The 18,737-nt window shown below is 38.3% G+C and overlaps 1 protein-coding gene across 3 annotated transcripts in view; it reads left to right on the top strand.

The window, feature by feature from the left end:
* The first annotated feature begins 4,589 nt into the window (after positions 1-4,589).
* gabra1 (gamma-aminobutyric acid type A receptor subunit alpha1) overlaps positions 4,590-18,737 on the top strand; it is a 29,818-nt gene continuing 15,670 nt past the window's right edge. Inside the window, exons 1-8 of one of the 3 annotated variants that reach the window (XM_015034437.1) lie at positions 4,590-5,029; positions 7,114-7,216; positions 12,910-13,022; positions 14,033-14,100; positions 15,808-16,028; positions 16,822-16,904; positions 17,809-17,952; positions 18,100-18,252. In XM_015034437.1, the coding sequence (XP_014889923.1) occupies positions 7,137-7,216; positions 12,910-13,022; positions 14,033-14,100; positions 15,808-16,028; positions 16,822-16,904; positions 17,809-17,952; positions 18,100-18,252 (862 nt within the window). In that variant the 5' untranslated portion in view covers positions 4,590-5,029; positions 7,114-7,136. Of the gene's footprint in view, positions 5,030-5,270; positions 5,276-5,540; positions 5,842-7,113; positions 7,217-12,909; positions 13,023-14,032; positions 14,101-15,807; positions 16,029-16,821; positions 16,905-17,808; positions 17,953-18,099; positions 18,253-18,737 lie in introns of those variants that run through there. The other 2 variants (XM_015034439.1, XM_015034438.1) reach the window with 2 other exon arrangements.

Below are 18,737 nucleotides of genomic sequence, written 5' to 3'. Positions count from 1 at the left end.
TATATTGACTACCTCACCATATGTAGATGTACATTAGTTTGATTAAAACTGTACACTAATATATTCACAAGAAATGAAGGATTTCTTGTGATGATATGCTGCTAATAAAATGCATTGACTAGGAGAGAATCCAAAAGCCTGAAATATTAGCACTTCACTTGACTGAAGTAATCAGGTCAGCATAAACCTAACGCCAAAAACAAAAAAGCAAGACATTTAGTGAATGAAAAGTCTTCCCACTTGTCTGAGAAGAGTCACAAGAACATTTTGAAAAGAATTTACCCTTGTACAGTGCAAGATTATGAACCATGCAACCACAAGCACATTAGTCAAAGTACTCCAAGGGAATGTAGGACAAGCACTATTCTTCAAAAAGGACTTGCAGTCATGCACACCAGCCCTCCAGTATACTTTTGCAATCTTAGGTGGCTGCAAAAGCACTTCATCTTAATAACTGGTTCTTAATTTCATCATTTGAAGGCACAGTCAATCCAACCTTGATCTACTGTCACAATGATGTCTGAAAAATCCCAGTCATGTCTGTTAAAAGTTTTATAACAGTTGTCGTTATTCCCAACAATATCAGCTCATTTCATTTTTAGTGACCATGGTAACTAATGTTAACTCTTGTGCCCTGATTTCTTTCAACAGTATTATAAATAAATATCCTGTGTCAGTCATATAGACCTACAATATTAGTCTGTAATCTTGGTACTTCAAAAAGCAGAAAATATTTTAGTACCTGCAACATAAAAGTGTGGCTCCATTGGGGCGTAGTCTCTCAATCAATGTACAGAATTTTTGAAAGAAACTAATATACACTGTGACAAATTTTTGTTGAGGTTTTAATTTTTAACTAATTGCTATTGTTTGGCCATGACATATGTGATGCACCATTTCGATGCTATGAAAGTTACTAGAAAAACCCTGCGCTGTAAACAACCATCCTCACTGCGAAGAGAGAAGTGCCGATCAGAAGAAGGAGGCTATTAATGTTGATTCAATATTTGTAAATTTGGTCAACAAAGACCGAATGCCTTCGTTCACTTCCTCTGCTGCCTTTGCTAAAACTACAGGCAAACTATAATTTTAAAACAGCGCAGAAAATTGGCATCATTGTTCACAACTTCTCCTTTTGTTCACTGATTTTCCCAGAAAAAAAATATCTACCAGACACAATTCAAGTCCAGGGGAGAAAGTCCAGACTGTGCTAGATGCCGGAATTTTATTCAAGCACAATTGCACAACGAGGCAATGGTCAGGCTAATTCACTCCATGCTTCTAAAATTAGATTCAATGTTGTATGTTGTTTAAGTATAGGTTTTGCCAGAACATACACTTAAATGTATCATGTGATATATTTTGGAAGTTGAGTGTATGTGTGTGTACGTACCTTTGCATGCGTCACACTGGACTTGACCTCGAATGGTGAGTCAGAGAACATGGCAACTTCTGCTGATTGCAGTGAGCAGCTCAGAGGGGGGCCTGCTTTTGTCTCCTGTAGAAGCCTGATTTATTCTTCAAGACGACTGATTGAGGCAAGTCACTCCTAATTCCCTGCTGGATGGCAGCTACCAACTGCCGTCACAGTAGTTTTGTGTGCAGTAGTAAAACTGTGGAAGGACAGGTGTACAGCAATGTAACTCCATTAACTTCTGACAACTCTGGCTGACTCTAGTGTTTTGTTCATTCATTTTTCTTTCTTTAGTTCTGTGGGCAGCAACAGTTTGATTGATTGAGGTTATTTAAGAGGATGAAACATAAACCATTAGGATAAAAATTAAATCCACCTAAGCAAGTTCAAGTCACAGAGCAACAGCAGTGTTACAACCCCATGACACATTGAAATTTAGACAAAGAGTTAAAACGGGTGAAAGCAAATTAAGCTTTGCTGCAGTAATTGAACTGAAGTACACCACTTGTGTTTATCACTCTTTATGACCTGCTGAGCACTCAGTTAGGTGCAGCTGGAGGTGTGTGGTGCTGCTACTACCGAAATAACAGAAAAGACAGTTAAAGTAGAACAGAAACTTATTAATAGAAAGAAAGAATGAAAAGACAGACAAGGACATAGACAAGAAATCTTAATGCATATTTTCACATTAGCATGTTGTCCTCTATGCCAGTCCAAAACCTTTAGCATATTTTGACATTAGTGGACTGTTTACAGGACATGGCATGAACCTCTAATCTCAACTTATCGTCAGTCATTGTTCACAATGTCTTGAAAAAGTATTGATACTAATTCATGTTGCAACTTCAAGCTTCTTTCAGGGTTGGACTCTGACAGAGCCATTTTAACATGCGAATAAGTACTGATATGAATCACTCCACTCTAGGTCTGACTGTTTGTTTAGGGCTGCTGTCCTGCATGTTGTCCTTTATGCCAGTCCAAAACCTTTTGCAGCCTCTACATTTACCAGTTTTTTTTTTTTTTTAATTGCATGTTGTTTACCCATATCCAGCTTCCGTTCATCTTTGACCTGTCTCTGTAAAAAATATCTGCACATCATGGCCTGTTTCACAGTTTGGATAGAGTGCTCAGGGTTACTTGCATATTATTCTCTTCGGTCTTTTACTGATAAGGGTTTTTTTTGCCACTCTTTTAATAAAGGCCATATTTGTGGAGTGTGTAACTAATAGCATTGCTAACAGATTGTTCCACCTGAGCTGTGAATTTCTGTAGCTCCTCTGGAGGTTCCATTGTTGCACTATACTCTGTCCATTTTAGATGAATTATTGAACACTTCTCTGTGAGATATGTGAGATATTCACAACTTTGAAAACTGTTGTGTAAGCTAACCCTGCTTTAAAGCTTTGAACAATTTCATCGCTGATCTATCTGGTGTGTTTCTAGGTCTCTAATAGTGTTTATTCACTAAAGTTCCCCAGTAGACTCTATGAGGGCTCCACCAAGCAGCAGAGACACAAGTGGACTCCATTTACACATAAGGTGACCTCTGAAGGTCATTGGTTGCAGTGAGTTTCATTTATATACGTGAGAACAAAGGTGGTTGAATATGTATCCAACTATTTTAATATATTTATTTGTACACTGTTTGCAAACTGTGTAGCCTTTTCCGTACACTTCATAATCGTGCACTGTTTTGACCTATCACATAAACTCTAATGTGATGTATTTAAGTTTCTGGTTGTAAAAATATGGAAAAGCTGCAAAGGACCGGGATATTTTTGCAAAGAAGTGAATTTAAGCATTTTAAGGCTCAATGTGCTGCAATGCATATAATTCTGTCTGATGGAAAAGCAGTCAAGTGCGGAGGTGTTAGGATCATTTCATTGTGGAACAGTCGTTTGGTAAGGTGAGTGGGAAAAGGTTATGGTGAAGAAATGGTATCATGTCTGAAAACAAGCTGACCTGGTGATATAAGACTCGGCCCGCTAATCCACAGGACTGTCCAGGAAATGTTACAAATTGTTGGACACTACCTTTTTTTTTTTTTTACACAAAACAATTCTAATGAACAAAAACATAATGCACATATGGAAGATTGCATCATGTGTAATAGTACAAAATACTTTCAAAAACCTAAATTAGCAATACACAATACAGGATCGTTTTGGATATATATGTTAAATTACAAAAGCTTTCCTCAAGTTTAATAATATCTGCTAGTATGGTAATGATTAAAACATTTAGTACACTCCTTTTTGTAACCGATTTCCCACAGTGAATAAATCAAATTAATTATCAACACATACACACCAATAATGGCTGAACAAGTATAGGCAAGGGGGCGTTTTTAGTCAATATACCTTCCTTCAAAATTCAAAGGAACTCTTCCCTGCGAGTGATTATTTGACCATAAACTTCGCATCTCTCACCTAAATTACAGTCATCCATCTCTCTCCTGCTTAGCCCTGCACACACGCGCATACAAACGCACGTACACGCGCGCACACACACGCAATATCCCTCACGATCACCTGCCCAGAGATAGAGCTGTGGGAAGGCATGTGTTTTTAAAAACGCTGTCGCTGGATATTCTCTCGCGGCGTCTCAGAGAAGCTGTCTGCTGTTGCTCCTCTCTTCGAAGCAAGAGTCTCCACTTCTCCACGAGCACGCCGCGGCACGTGTTGGCTGTGCGCGCCCGCACGTGCACGCACGCGCGCGCACGGGCAAAACCGAGTCACATGCAGCGGTTGGAGACTGAGCTTTGAGGGGCCAGGAGATGCAGCTTGAAACGATGCTCCACTTGTATTACAGTGGCATTAATTCTACGGAAACAGCCGGATGGAAAGGATTCATTGTTACCTAAATATACACATTCACCTGCAGCAGGTTAAGAGTGAGCAGACTGCGATAAAGTGGATGCATGATAGATAGATAGATAGATAGATAGATAGATAGATAGATAGATAGATAGATAGATAGATAGATAGATAGATAGATAGATAGATAGAACTTATTGAATCTAGAAAATACGGGCGCGCAGACCTGTGACGTCCCTCATAACTAATCACGCACATGTATTACTTGAACCACGCGTGAGCAGGCAGCGCACACGCTCTCAGAGGAAACGTTGCACTGCAGACTAGACTGACGTGACTCCACTGCTAGCTCACTCTGCCTGCTCCCATGAAAATAAACCCTCCGCCAAAACTAGGGGCAAAAAAGAGCCGTTCCTTCCTCAACAGCTTGGATTTATGGAAAACATAAGCTTTCCCAAATTACAATGAAATTGTATAAATTGCCAATAATAACATCACTGTCCACCTCGTTTGTGTTTCTGTTTCGGTCATTGCTGAAGCAAATGTCTCCTGATTTGTAGTCTCAACTTAGAAAAGCGCCGATGCCTACAGAAATATACGCCACGAATCATAAGCCCAGTTTTTCTTTTTTTTTTTTTCTTTTTTTTCTCCCCCTCTCTCTTGCAGATGCACGCAGCTCAGCGCCGCTCGTCGTGCTCTGGCTCAGTCTGAATCGGCGCGGCTGTAGCAGCAGAATATTTGGTTTATAACAGAGACACCAGCAGTTGTCTAGATGCGAAACGTGGGCTTTTAGGAGACGGTGAGTGATCTGCTTGGAGATTTTTTTATTGTTGTTGCAGATAATAGAAGAACATCCTCTTGCACTGGTGTAAACCAGGGTGAAAGCGGGGGATATGTTTTCCTAAAAATTCTGGAGGTGATTATTTTTCCAAGCTTGTGCGCGCCTATCCAAATGGCAACCCGCTTCGGTTAAAGTGTTATTTTGGCGTCAGTGTAAGTATGTGCTGATAAAAGGCTGTTCATTTCCCTGAAGAGTCCATTTGCTGTCTTAGACGGTGTTTTGGTAGAATTGTATCTCGTTGCAAATCATCACGTACGAGTCAGGGAGACAGAGTGATAATCTAGCTGAAAATGTAAGAGGATTTTTCTATCCAACATCCGCTGGAAATAGATTAGGAGGACAGCAATGGAAGTTAAATTGTGCTGCATATAAAATGGGCGGGCTTGTCATTATGTTACATTGGCACGGTATATTCTAAAATGAAATTGTCTGCCTTTGGACATGGGGATATTCTGTTCGGCTTCGTTTTGGGAAGCGCAATCAGTGCATTCAACCATTCAGCGTTCATTAGACTAGATATGCTAGTTTGGTGAAACATTTCTGTTGCCGACAGACTGAGAGTTGAACTCACTACACAACCACCAATGAACAGTGAGAGAGACCTGCGCATATCGTCAGCAGCCGCTTCTCCAGCCTCAAGCTAAAATTCGTCAGATCTGAGATCACAGAGGAAATTTTTCACATTCCGCCCGGCTAGAAAAAAAATAGATATTTGCAAAAAGTTTCAGGATATAGTCAGTGGACATCAAATGCACCCGGATTCATCTGCTGTAAGTGATATTCTTAAGATTCTAATATTTGTATTGAGCTAAAGAGATGAAGCGGGCTGGTTTTTCTTATCGGTGAACAGCGCAACAATCGAAGATGAGTTTTATTGAGAGGGATGGATCAGTTTGCCGCTGAAATTAGCACCGTTTAGGGGGGAGTTTTTTTTTTATGGCACGCAGGAGCGGCTTGATGCTTTAACGGGGATGCTGCCTGGTTTCAGCACCGCGGACAGCGCTCTCCAAATAAAACAGCACCAACGCGCATTCAGTTAATTACTCCGCCACGCACGGATCGTCATGCCTGTATTTAGACAAGCCTTGCAGGGGATGTCAGTTGCATGCAAAATCTCCACTGTGCTTATGTTTACTCAAATGTTGAATGTTTGTACAGGGTGACATTCCTCCCCTTCTGAATAACTTAAAAAGTGCGCTTGTGTGCTTGTGCGGGTTTTTTCCCCACTAAATCCGATAAGCTTCATTTTATTTTATTTTATTTGTATTACATTTTAACAGAGTATGTGGCCACCACCCACTCGTAGCACACCTTGAAGCAACACAAGCAAGTGTTGTCTGTGTGTCTGTCATTGCAAATTTCGGTGAATTTCTTACCCTTTTTTTCTATAAATAAGCAGCTGGCCCTCTCGTGGACACACTGATTGCGCTTTCCAAAATGGATTCTGAATTTGCATGCATATTAAAGCGCAGGGTGTCGCTTGACTATACTTTGTAGACTGACTGACATCACGCTTAAATGTTAAGGGAGGAATGACATGTTCTTTTCCCTTAAAGAAGAGGAATTTGGTTGGATGCCCGTTTTAATGCCTACGCTTCACATTGCAGAGTATTACTAGAGGAGGCTGTTCACAGGTGCTCCAGCCTCACACGGGGTGTATATGTGGTCGATGGTGTGTTTCCTTGTTATTTCCTCTTAATTATTCTGCGCTATGAATGCAGCCAGAGGAGCATCTGTTGGATCTGGTCCGTCTGATAGTCAGGGGCACAGTCAGTATGACATGCGATTAAAGATAATGGTGCAAAATACTTGATGTTTGTGTGAATCATATTTGAACATTTTGGACTTGATACATTTGTTGTGATTGAATCTAGACATAAATGTTTGATTCGGAATCAAAAGGAGCAAAGTGACCTTCTCTGTCTATGCTTGCTAATTTGTTGACACTTTTATGTGATGGCACATTGGTTGGAGGTAATGGTTTACAGGCTCCATGTGACAAGGCGATGATGTTCATTTTATCTTTCTTTAATCTCCACCAGTGAAAGGTCCTCATATTTCAACTATGTGTGGACGGAGCAGGGTGGCCTCTCTGTTTGTGTGGAGTTATTTACTGGTCACAAGCAGCGTACTGACTGGGAAAAGGTGAGAAAATATTTTAATATATAACTGCACCTGATTACACCTGATCTATCAGTGTGAACAGAAACATGCATGTTCATCTGCACATTGCTGAAATGCCCTAAATGTGAAGGGAAATGCATTCTGGATTACAATTTAGTGTCTAAATGGTGCATGCATTATTAATTTGTTTTTCTGGTTAACCCAGCTTGTTCTGTATTATCAAGTAGAGATACTGTGGAAGGTATTTTCAGTTACATTTAAATGGAGAAGTCAATTTTTGCTCAAAGTGTGCCTCCTAAATGTCTAAAACTGCCAACAGTGATTCATCTGGCAGTTTTATACTCTACTATCCACCTCAGTGCTTGTTTTTACAGAATTTAATCACTATGCTTGTAACTAGGGCACACTCACAGGACACCTGCATGCTTATTATTGCCAAGGTAATAAGAAGTGCAACACAGGGACAAGATATGATGAGCAAAAAATAGACACTTTACTGTTGAATTGCACCTTTTTCTTTTAGTTGACTGGCTGCGTGGGACAACATCCACTCTGTCAGTTTTCAGACCTGGGCTATACGTAGGGTAGATGTTCCGCATTGCACTGAGATGTTTGCCATAGATTACTGCACATTTGTTTTGACAGCAGCTGCAGGGATAGCAGAGTCAATGTACAGACTCTCCATCTCAGTGCCAACATGGAACTGCTAGCTGTCAGCTACCTAAACAGACAAAAAAGAGAGAAAGAGAGAGAGAATTGGATTATAAATGACAGGGGTGAGATCCGCCGTGATGAGGCTGCAACTGCTTTAATTTCTACACAATTCTAAGCCTAAGCGGACATTCATTTTCCTGCAGATTTAAAAATGCTCATTGTACAAATGTGGACAATTTTGATGAGAAAATCACTTAACATTCCCATGAACATAAGAAAACAACGCTAAAAGTCAAATTCAGCAACCTTTTTAAGTATGTGAGGATATTCAAGCTTTCTTCCTTTTTGGTTCTCCAAGAGAAATCTTTTGCAAAATAACAGATCAGGAATTTCCTCACAGCTGAATCAAACAGTAGAACCTAAATGATGAAACGTTGATCTCACCACTTATCACCAGCTGGCTTTGCTCAGCAGCTATACCACAAAAAGTTAATTCTGTATGTGATATAGGTTTTAGCTTGAACCGCCAAGCTGATTATGAAGACACTTTTAATACTTTAACGTTCTAGAGCACTGTAGTATCTCATTTTTATATACAGATATAATCTTACCTACTAATTACAGGTACTGCGTTCTTTGAAATGTAATGGCTAGAAATGGATGATCTTGTCTGCTTTAGAGAAGATATTCTAGCATTCAAGTGCTGCATAGTGACAACACAGAAACTGCAAAGCAATTATCACCCCAAAGATTTTCTGTAAAAGCCAGTCCCCCGTTTTCGGAGTCAGACGTAGAATCACAGACTTGCGAATACACCTTTGGGGATTTTGGCAAGATGTGATAATTGAGCAGACCAAGAGCTTTGCTACGGTATCTGGCTACCAAAGAAAATGTCTCATAATTAGATTTCTGGCTGACAGGAAAGTGAAAGAAACAGTGAGTAAAATGGACAGAGAGAGACTGGCAGTGAAAGTGTGAATAGCACTGTTGCTGTTCAGATGACCTGTAGATGGGGATGGTGTACAGTGGTTGGTGAGAGGAAGCCTCTAACTAATAAAGATGTTTATCTTTCAAAGCATACTATCTCCCTATACTTGTAAAAGATGCAAATTTCCACCTTATATTTAGAAACCGTATGTGTGATTATTGCTAAAAAAAAAAAGAAAAAATGTTTAAAAAATCGTTTAATTTTGAAAATTTGCCATTTGACAAACCAGTATTTTGAATCGTGGCCATTGTCATTAAAAAATTAATTAATCAGTGTTTACTGCCTTACAAAGATATGCATATATTTTCACATTTTGTCACACTGCAGCCAGAAACGTATTTGAATGGAATGTATGTGAAAAGCAACACATGTGGAAACTAAATTACAAATTTTCTTCAGATAATTTGAAAAATGCTAATTAAATATACAAAATCTAGTGAAATTAAATGCCTGTTGGAGTCACATGAAAAACAAGAAGAATCCATTTGTGTCTCTTCTATCTTGACCAAGGACTACCACCCTTTCTGCCACTGCAAAGCATCATGGTGGCAGCATTATGCTGTGGAGATGCTTTTCTGTTGCAGTGTTGGTAGGACGAGTTAAATACAGGGAAAAATTAAAGAAAACCTGTCAGAGGCTGAAACAGACTTAAGAATGTGGTGGAAGTCCATCATTCAGCAACCCTAAAAACACAGCCGGAGCTACAGTGACATGATTTAAGTCAAAGAACATTTGCATGTGAAAATGTCCCGGTCAGGTTGAAACCTAAGACTCTGTGGTAAGACTTGAACATTTTTGTCCACTGAAGCTCCTTGTCCAATCTGACTAATCTTAAGATATTTCTTACCAATATATTTTTTCTACCTTATTTAGATCTTTTCTGTAATGATAACTTGGAATATGAGGATCAACCCTTTAAATCATGTTTTGTATGTCTCAGTTTTGGCCATTTTAAATCACATCAGTGTGGTGGGGCATTAGAACATTGTGTTTAATTTTAGTTTTGCAGTGCATCCCAAAGCTGCAGTTCATATTGTGTGTTTTTAGACATAATTATTATCCCAGACCTTAAACAGGATAATAAATATTTGAATTTTGAGTGATTTAAGGCAGATGGCTTCAGAGCTGACAGACCATAGTTGCTCATCACAACTTTCATTTGATTTTCTTTCTTTACTTTATAATTTCCACTGACAGAGGGATAATTGGGGGCGAAGAGAAATATGTGAATGAACCTTTTCTTTAAAATCCACACGATATATATTTCATTTTGAAAGCTCATAACGTTAATCCTGCATCTTATGAGCTTCTCTTTTCGAACAGATACATTCAATTCAGAACTGATACCTTTCCCAATGTTTTTCCCCCAGCTGCTTCTCTTCTGTCTCTGTTATCTTAATCTTTGCTCTTCTTTGTTTTCCTATAGACTAATTGTCATGATTCTCTGCATGCTGCTGTGTCGCGTTTTACACTCTTCCTTCCTTCCAGCTGCGGGTCTCTACTAACTAATCTTGATGACCTCCACTTCTCCTTGGAGATGTTCAGCTAGTAGAGGCTTTCTTCAAACACATGCTGTTTATTTCATAAGTAATCAAAGCAGAATCCCACTGGCTTGTTAAATAGGAAAAAAATTACAGATACAATATACTGTTGAAAATGACTGTTGGTTCACATGCGAATATCTGGGAGCATATGGTTATGTGCATGCATTGGTCCATGTGTTTTAACACACTTTATGCTCATGCTCTCTCAGCCATGTCATATCCTGGCTTTTTGGTGCACTATGTAATTAGAGGTTGGTTCCCTGATTAGGAGAACGGTAAAATATTTATGTGGGGAGATTCAAGCCCTGCTCTCACAATTAGGGATCATGAGCGTTTTCAGCATTGCTCTTAGCATTTTGTTTCATGTAGTTCAAAGAGCACATTCAGTGATGTGTTTTTCATTTGAAAGACCATATTAAAGTATAAATAATGTATTCTGATTTCTCTTTTTTTCACTCTGTCATTATTCTTCCTATTTATTGCCCCTTTAAACAGTTTCACATCCTTTGAAAAATGAAACAAACTAACATGCTTAATATAAAAAATACAGAAATACTAAATACCTAAGCAAACTTACTTGCTTAGGTATTTAGCAAGTAGGTATTCTCATCAATAGCATGTCGCTATGGACTATAGATTGCTGAGTAAAAAGCTGAAGAGATTTGGTATCAAAGGAATAATACGTTATTGGAAAATTATCTTGAATCTGATTTAGTTATGATTACTTGTTGTGTACAGTAAGGCTCTGTGCTAAGGTTAGATTGTACGACATGTAATATATATATACATACACACAATATATACACAATTAATCCTACCTTGGTTTAAAGGAACAGAAGAAAGCTGAATATCTGTTGTTTTCTTTTAATTGAAATGTGTGTGTTGGTATATATATTTATGTTCTCCACTCTGAATAGTGTGTGTATATTGGGATTAAGAGTGTGGAGTTCTCAGATATGTGCTGCTTCAGGACATGGCAATTATTTTTCTATAATGTCACCATCTTTTTTTTTCATACTTAAATGATTCACTGACCACCTAGGAATAAAATGTCAATGCTGTAGGAATCCCTTAAGTGATCAGGTGATTATTTGTTTAATTAATCAGACAGCATGTGGAGATTAAAGTTTCCCTCTAAGTTTCAAGGATTCAGCATCCGGATTTGAGGGAAGCTGCATTGTATACCATCAGATTAAGTTTCGCTCTTACTGGATGGCTGCTGTGATATCTGAATCCTAATTGCATCAGTTCTGTAGCAGCTGCACACATGTGCAGTGAGCATCATGTTTGAATGCTATGGTGCTCATGTCACAGCTTTTCTGGTTAAATAGTGCATGATACAGTGTTAAATGTATTACAGGACAACATGAGAACTTTGTGATTACTCTGTTCCTGCTAATAAAATAATTACATTTTATGTAATAAAATTGTGGGATTTATTAGTACTTCTGCACTGATGATGTGCAAAGCAAATAATCTCCTTCTCAGTTCTATTCAGAAGCTGTCTGAAATCAAGGATAGAAGTGTGAACAATTGTAAAATGTCCATTTTATTATTTACATTTTAAAATTGTAAAATGTATTTATAATTTTAGTAATGTAGGGCTTAAAGGGAGATGTTTATTTTCAAGGCACATAGTGCAATTCTATAGCACAATCATGTAACTATGTTACCTTCAGTTGTTTTGAAAAGTCTGTATTATATCAAAAATAACTTAAAAGAAGCTCGAAGCTTTGAAAATGACCTGTGTCTCTTCAAGAAGCTGTTTGTCTTTAACACTCTTCAACACTCCTGCTTCAGCACTTCATCACATTTACAGCCATTCTGACATGTAGTTTATATGATAAGCTCAGCGTTTCCACCAGGTGTTTGCTAACTGCTGCTAGTCTGTTGAAGCTGAGAGGGGAAGGTGTGGGGTGCATGGCAGGGCGGATGTGTGGCTGGGGACTCAAACTCCTAGGATGAGCTTTGGGTAAATAGATGGTGCATTTTATGAACAAATATTTAGGTACCCTGAAGAGTTGCCATGTGTGAATAAATCAAAGCAACACTCTGGATATGTTTTTGATGAGAGAAAAACATTATAACAAAATATACATTTCAAAAAGTTGATTTTGCATTATATCCCTTGCCCCTTTTATTATTGTGTTCAGGTATTTAAAATATCACTTGTGACTTCAATGCATCAGTAGTCCGTTTTAAAGAACAAGTATTTCCTCTAACGAATGATGAAATTATCTGATTTCATGGTTATACATGTGGGATGAACGTTAACAGGGATATTATTTAGTGTCATAGTAAGCATGGCCAGTTTACTGAATATGTTTTCATATTGTGACTCATGGTTCATTGTGCATGCCAGCAGAATTCCCCTTGGTGTACTCCACAGTTAAAATGAAATCTTTTTGTCTTTGATATATGATATATGATTCAGATGAAGAGTTTTCCTGTTTGTTTTTCTGCCAGCAGTTTTGGTGTAGGTTTTTGACTTTAGCTGCAACTTTAAATCTTGTTCTTTGCTTTGGCAGCTCTGGGCAGAATGGCATGACAGACGAGCAGAAAGATAACACCACAGTGTTCACCAAAATCTTAGACAGCCTTCTAGATGGCTATGACAATCGCCTCAGGCCAGGACTCGGAGGTCAGTACAGCCAAGTCATTGAATAAATTCTGTTGCTCATAAAAAATCCATTATTTTTAAATATGCAATTGTCATCCTTGAAACAGTTTTATTATCCTCATGAAAACACTGAATAATAACCATGTGACTGAATAATGTGGATGTGGACTCGCTGTCAGTACCAGACTTTTGTTACCTTTAGCAAGAAAAAATACCAGAGTCTCATTATTTGGCTGCTGCTTTTCTGAAATTTTCATCAAGTCCAGACTTACACTATCAACCCGACACTGTCATCGTTTACTGTTGGCTTTATTCCACGTGTTGTCAACCACACATTGTTAGAGAGAAGCAACATGGCAGGAATGCTGGGAGTTTGAAAAAGAACATGAGGGAGAATAATGAAGAAATAAAGCAAAAATAGCAAGAGCATACAATATAAAGTGATATGAAGTAGTAGGCATCAAACACAATGGAAAAAAAAAGTTGTCTGGGGGAAGAAATTATGAATCACAACAGGCATCATTTACAAATCACACTGTCACATTTCAATTTGACAGTCACATGGAGTTAGCTCTGTCAAACACATACACACAAATATGTGAAGACACGTTCACAAACATCTTCTTTGCCAGCCTCTTTAAATGAATTCCCCTCCTACTGATCCTAAGCTGGCTATCAACATTATCGGAGGAGAGTGGCATGTTTTCCACCATACACGATGTCATTAAGGGACCTAACGTCTGCTCAGGCAGCAACAGAGCTGATGCTGAGACCAGACCAATAAAAACAGAAATTAGTACCACAATTCAAGGCTAAAGTTCTCTGTAGTGGTTAGATATATTTGCCATGACAATGTGGTATATGTTTAATTTTAATTGTATATTTGTTGTGCAATTGAGTATGCTAAAAATTTTGCTGACAAGTGTGAACAGATAAGAGAGTGTAGCCAGGTGGCATTGTATTAACAGGCAGTTTAGATGTAATGAATGCCACTGATAGACACTCACTCTGACAATTTCCTGCTTCAACAGAGCGTGTAACTGAAGTCAAGACTGACATTTTTGTGACTAGTATTGGACCAGTTTCGGACCATGACATGGTAAGGCTCGTTCCACCTCTGTAAATGTCACTTCTTTTCCCTGTGCCCTTCCTTAAACCCTCACACCTGTTTTCTCATCTCTCAAGTCACAGTTCTTTGTAGACTGGAAAATATTCACTGATAGGAAGTTTGATTCATTTGTTCACTTATGATGTTTTGTTACAGCTGTCACTTGTAATGACCATTTATAGATAATGTCTCTCTTCTCAAGTGCTGCTTATTCAGTTGCAGGGAGAAAAAGTTAATTCTTTCAGTTATTTGGTTTACATTTCTGGACTTTCTCTAAGTGGAAAACTAGTTTATAGAATAAACTGGTACACCTTTGCAGCCAGAGGCTGCTAATTACAACACTTTTCAAAGCAGTCATTTAAGTGTTATCTCTAAATTAGAATAATGTGTTTGTCACATTAAAAGTACATTTTGAAAATAACATCCTTTTAGCAAACATACTTTTCATTTTGTGCATATTTTTTAATTAAAAAAATATATAGTTTTATTAGACTGATGTATAATTTAATCTAGCTGTAAACCCAACATCATCATAATTGACAGAAATAAAGGCTTGAATAAATCAGTCTGCATAATTAAGCTGCATAATTTGTTTTATTTAGTGAATTGAGTTAATGAAATAAACCTTTCAAGACATTTCTGATCCATTGAATATGACTGTTTGTTTTGTTATCACCTAATATTGAAGGTAAAATATCTTATGTTTCAACAGTTAAATCTTTAGAATGTTTTCAAATAAAACTGTCGTGAACTTTGCATCATAGACTGGAAACTAATAAGTCTCATTCAAAGTATTTGCACATTTTTTTATGTACAGGAATGTGTGAACTTGATTTGACATAATCCCATTTGATTATGTCAATCAGATGGGATTATGTCCCATTTGATTTGACATCAAATCAAATCAAATTATTTGATTTGATTTGATTGTACAGGCTGACATGCAGACCAGGAGTATTTTACTGTTGTGTTACGACAAGAAAAAAGAAGATTTTTTCCATCTGTAGCCTTTCCATACCCTTCTCTGTTACCTTGAAGCTCCGTTTCAGTTCACACTAATTATCTTATAAGAGCTAGAGTGAAAGAAGGAGAAACAGCACAGAAAACAGGCTGTGAATTATTTTCTTATTCTAGTGGACGGTCATGTGGAACCATTAAAATCTCTCAGCTGTAGTCATTACCTGGCTTAGAAATGAAGTGTCCTTCTAATTTTGTGTCCAGTGTCTCGTTTTTGTGATGAGTGCAATTTATATTACTCAGGGAAAAATATTACCTTAGGATAAATGCAAAGAGTAATTTTTGTATTTACCAAACAATGTAATTGTAAATAGCTGGATTAAAATATATATATCCCATGTATGCATGCATTTGCAATTAACTATCCTGACAATGGCTTTGCAAACAAAAAAATTGAAGGAATGGAAAGATAACCACACATATTACAGCAGCAGGAGTAGAACAATGACTTGTAACAGCTGAGGCATTAATTTTTGAAAACACACCAGCCATAAAACTACTGTATAAACCTCTCTGTCTCTGCTAAATCCTCCCTATGTTTGCCATAGTAAGGTTACATGACTCAACATTTTCAGCTGTCAGCTATAGGTGAAGTCAGATAGAAGAGTTCTCCAGAACCGCAAGTATGCACTTTTGTTCACTTTGTGTTTCGTCTCTCTCTTACTCACCATTCACTCGCAGGAGTACACCATTGATGTCTTTTTCAGACAGAGCTGGAAAGATGAAAGGTTAAAGTTCAAAGGGCCCATGGCCGTGTTGCGTCTCAACAACCTTATGGCCAGCAAAATCTGGACCCCGGATACTTTCTTCCACAATGGCAAGAAGTCAGTGGCCCACAACATGACCATGCCGAACAAGCTTCTACGAATTACAGAGGAAGGCACACTGCTTTATACCATGAGGTAGGCTGATCTGACCCACTGCTTTCACAAAGAATCTTTAAGGTTAATATCTATTGTGTTTGTTGAAAATGAGATTTTATTGGAAACAGACATAATTTATCAGCTGCTGTAAAAGCAAATGGTAGATTGCCAAAGTAGATTATTTTAGGTAGAATACTTATATTCTGTACACTGAAAACTGTTTGTTTTTGTGTAAAACTGGTCAATTTGCAAATCCTGAATTTATGATAAATCTTAAGTTTGTTTTTTGCAATGAAACATGTGTAAGCCAGAAGACTAGATCTGAAATCAGAGCTTGTATTGGCATCTTAGCACCATTCTTTAGAAAAAGAGAGCTGAGGAAACCCTTATGACAGCACAGAACCTAATGCACACCACTGACTTGTGTTAATGTAAGACAGTACGGTATAACATTTGCTTCAACATGTTAATAAGGGGGAGGAGAGGGAAGAGGCAGAGCCTGTATTGGTGTCACAGATGACTGAGATGAGGGTTAGATGGGAGATTAGTGTGTCACGGGTGGTCTGACACGCTGTTTTTCCACCAAGCCATAAGTAAACACAAGCTCAAAGCTCATGGAACTGGAACATTTCTGTTTGGGGGGAATAGTGTTCAGCTTGAGTACTCACTCAGTGCTGATATAGTAAAAAAATATTTGTATGTTGCAACACATTCCTAGCTGCTGTTTGGCTGTAACACTTCACCATGTCTTCATTTTAAAGGCTTTTGTTTCTTTATTCTATCCGCCATTATATCTTTGAATTCACTCTATGATCTAAATGCTTTTTTCAAGGCTTACAGTGAGAGCAGAATGCCCTATGCATCTGGAAGACTTCCCTATGGACGCCCATGCTTGTCCCCTGAAATTTGGCAGCTGTAAGTAGCTTCTGCAGCCGAATGCAATTCTACATTTAATGAACATACCAGATCCACATCTCCTCTCATCCCCCACACACACTTAAATATGTGTGTTGCTTGATGTGCCACTGCCTCCATATAAAGGAAAGGCAGTGTTCAACCTTTATAGACCTTCCAAGACTCTTGCAGGCATGCAGCCTGCAGTACCTTCTGTAATACTACCAGAGCATCACACCAGCTGCTCACCGCTGACAGCTCAAACTGCCCTGCATCTTTCTTTAATAAGCACAGATTCAAATAGACTGGACTTAGAAATGGAAAATTATAAAAATATGTAATGGAAAAATAATAGAACCCATTCATAAGAAAGTATGATACGGTAAATGAGTGTTGGGAGGCAAGAAAAAAATAATAAAAACACCATGAGGACAGTACAGCAACAGAGACGTGAGCCATGCTACCTCTTTGCAATTCCAGCTACACAGCATGTGCGAGAGTACCAAGCCTTAAATGCCTTTAAACTGAACTCACTTGCTAAATATTTTAGTGATGAGCTCTCTTCCTCGCTCTGCAGTCTGCAGCTGAGCCATCTTTTCCTCTGCAGTGGCCGAGCCACACTGCAGCTTTGACAGGTTGGGTGGCCAGAAGGGGGGGAAAAACTGACTGACTTTGCTGCTTTAAGGTCACGTTACTCTGTTGGGACATTGTTTTCTTATTTTGTTATAAGACAAGAATGACAGGCTGTGGCACAGCACAATGTGACATCTCACATAAGAAGATGTTGGGTGATAACATAGACAGGATGTCATTAGATGCTTTAATGGAAAATTGTTAGATAAAATTATATCTTTAGTTTTAAAACTAACAAACAAACAAAAAAAAAACAACCAGAAGGAAACTAAATAACTTTTTCACTCCTTAGATGCCTATACCAGGGCAGAGGTGGTGTACGTGTGGACCAGAGGGGCTGCTCAGTCTGTAGTGGTGGCAGAGGACGGCTCCAGGTTAAACCAGTATGATCTGATGGGGCAGAGTGTGGATTCTGGCGTGGTGCAGTCAAGCACAGGTATATTTTAGAATTACAAAGACGTCCCATGTGCCTGATTTTTAAATTCATTTTAAATTTTTCACCAACCTACTTTTCTGAATTTATTGTGCAAGATAAATGCAGGGAAAATGTAACTTTTGCTGTCTTTTATGTTGCTGAAAACAGGAGAGTATGTTGTGATGACAACCCACTTCCACCTGAAGAGGAAAATTGGTTACTTTGTGATCCAGACATATCTACCCTGCATCATGACAGTGATCCTCTCCCAAGTGTCCTTCTGGCTCAACAGAGAGTCTGTCCCTGCCAGAACTGTCTTTGGTGAGTTGTTGACTCTTTTCTCATCCTGAACACCTGTGCCTACAGAAATGAGCCAATCAACACAAGGTTCCAAACTTGTTCCTGGAAATTCAATGTGGATGATACAATAATGGCACATCAAGCACTCGCTCTTAAGAGCAGTAGGTTTGAGCACTGAACTGAATCAGCTGGGATATCATTAAAAGAGGCTTGGACGAAAATCAGCCTGTTTGTGCCAGTTATAATGCCATACATCATTACACCTCATAGGGAAGGACTGCTGCCAATTCAGTCACTTAAAACATTCTAACATTTTAAAAGTTAGGTTATAATCATGACAACTGATTTTGATTTTATTGAATTATAATTTGGATCAAATAATTGGGATCCAACTATCCATTGAGTTTTGTTACTAATTAAATTGATCCAAACTGAATTTGAGTTTAGACGTGGTTCTAAATATCTGCAAATAAATTTGACCTGTTTGTAAAGTTATTTAAAATAAT

Source organism: Poecilia latipinna, unplaced genomic scaffold (genome assembly GCF_001443285.1).
Source record: "Poecilia latipinna isolate Pla-1442-1.1 unplaced genomic scaffold, P_latipinna-1.0 Scaffold298, whole genome shotgun sequence".
Classification (NCBI taxonomy): Eukaryota; Metazoa; Chordata; class Actinopteri; order Cyprinodontiformes; family Poeciliidae; genus Poecilia; species Poecilia latipinna.
Note: the sequence above shows the minus strand (reverse complement) of the source record. Positions and strands in the feature narration are given on the sequence as shown.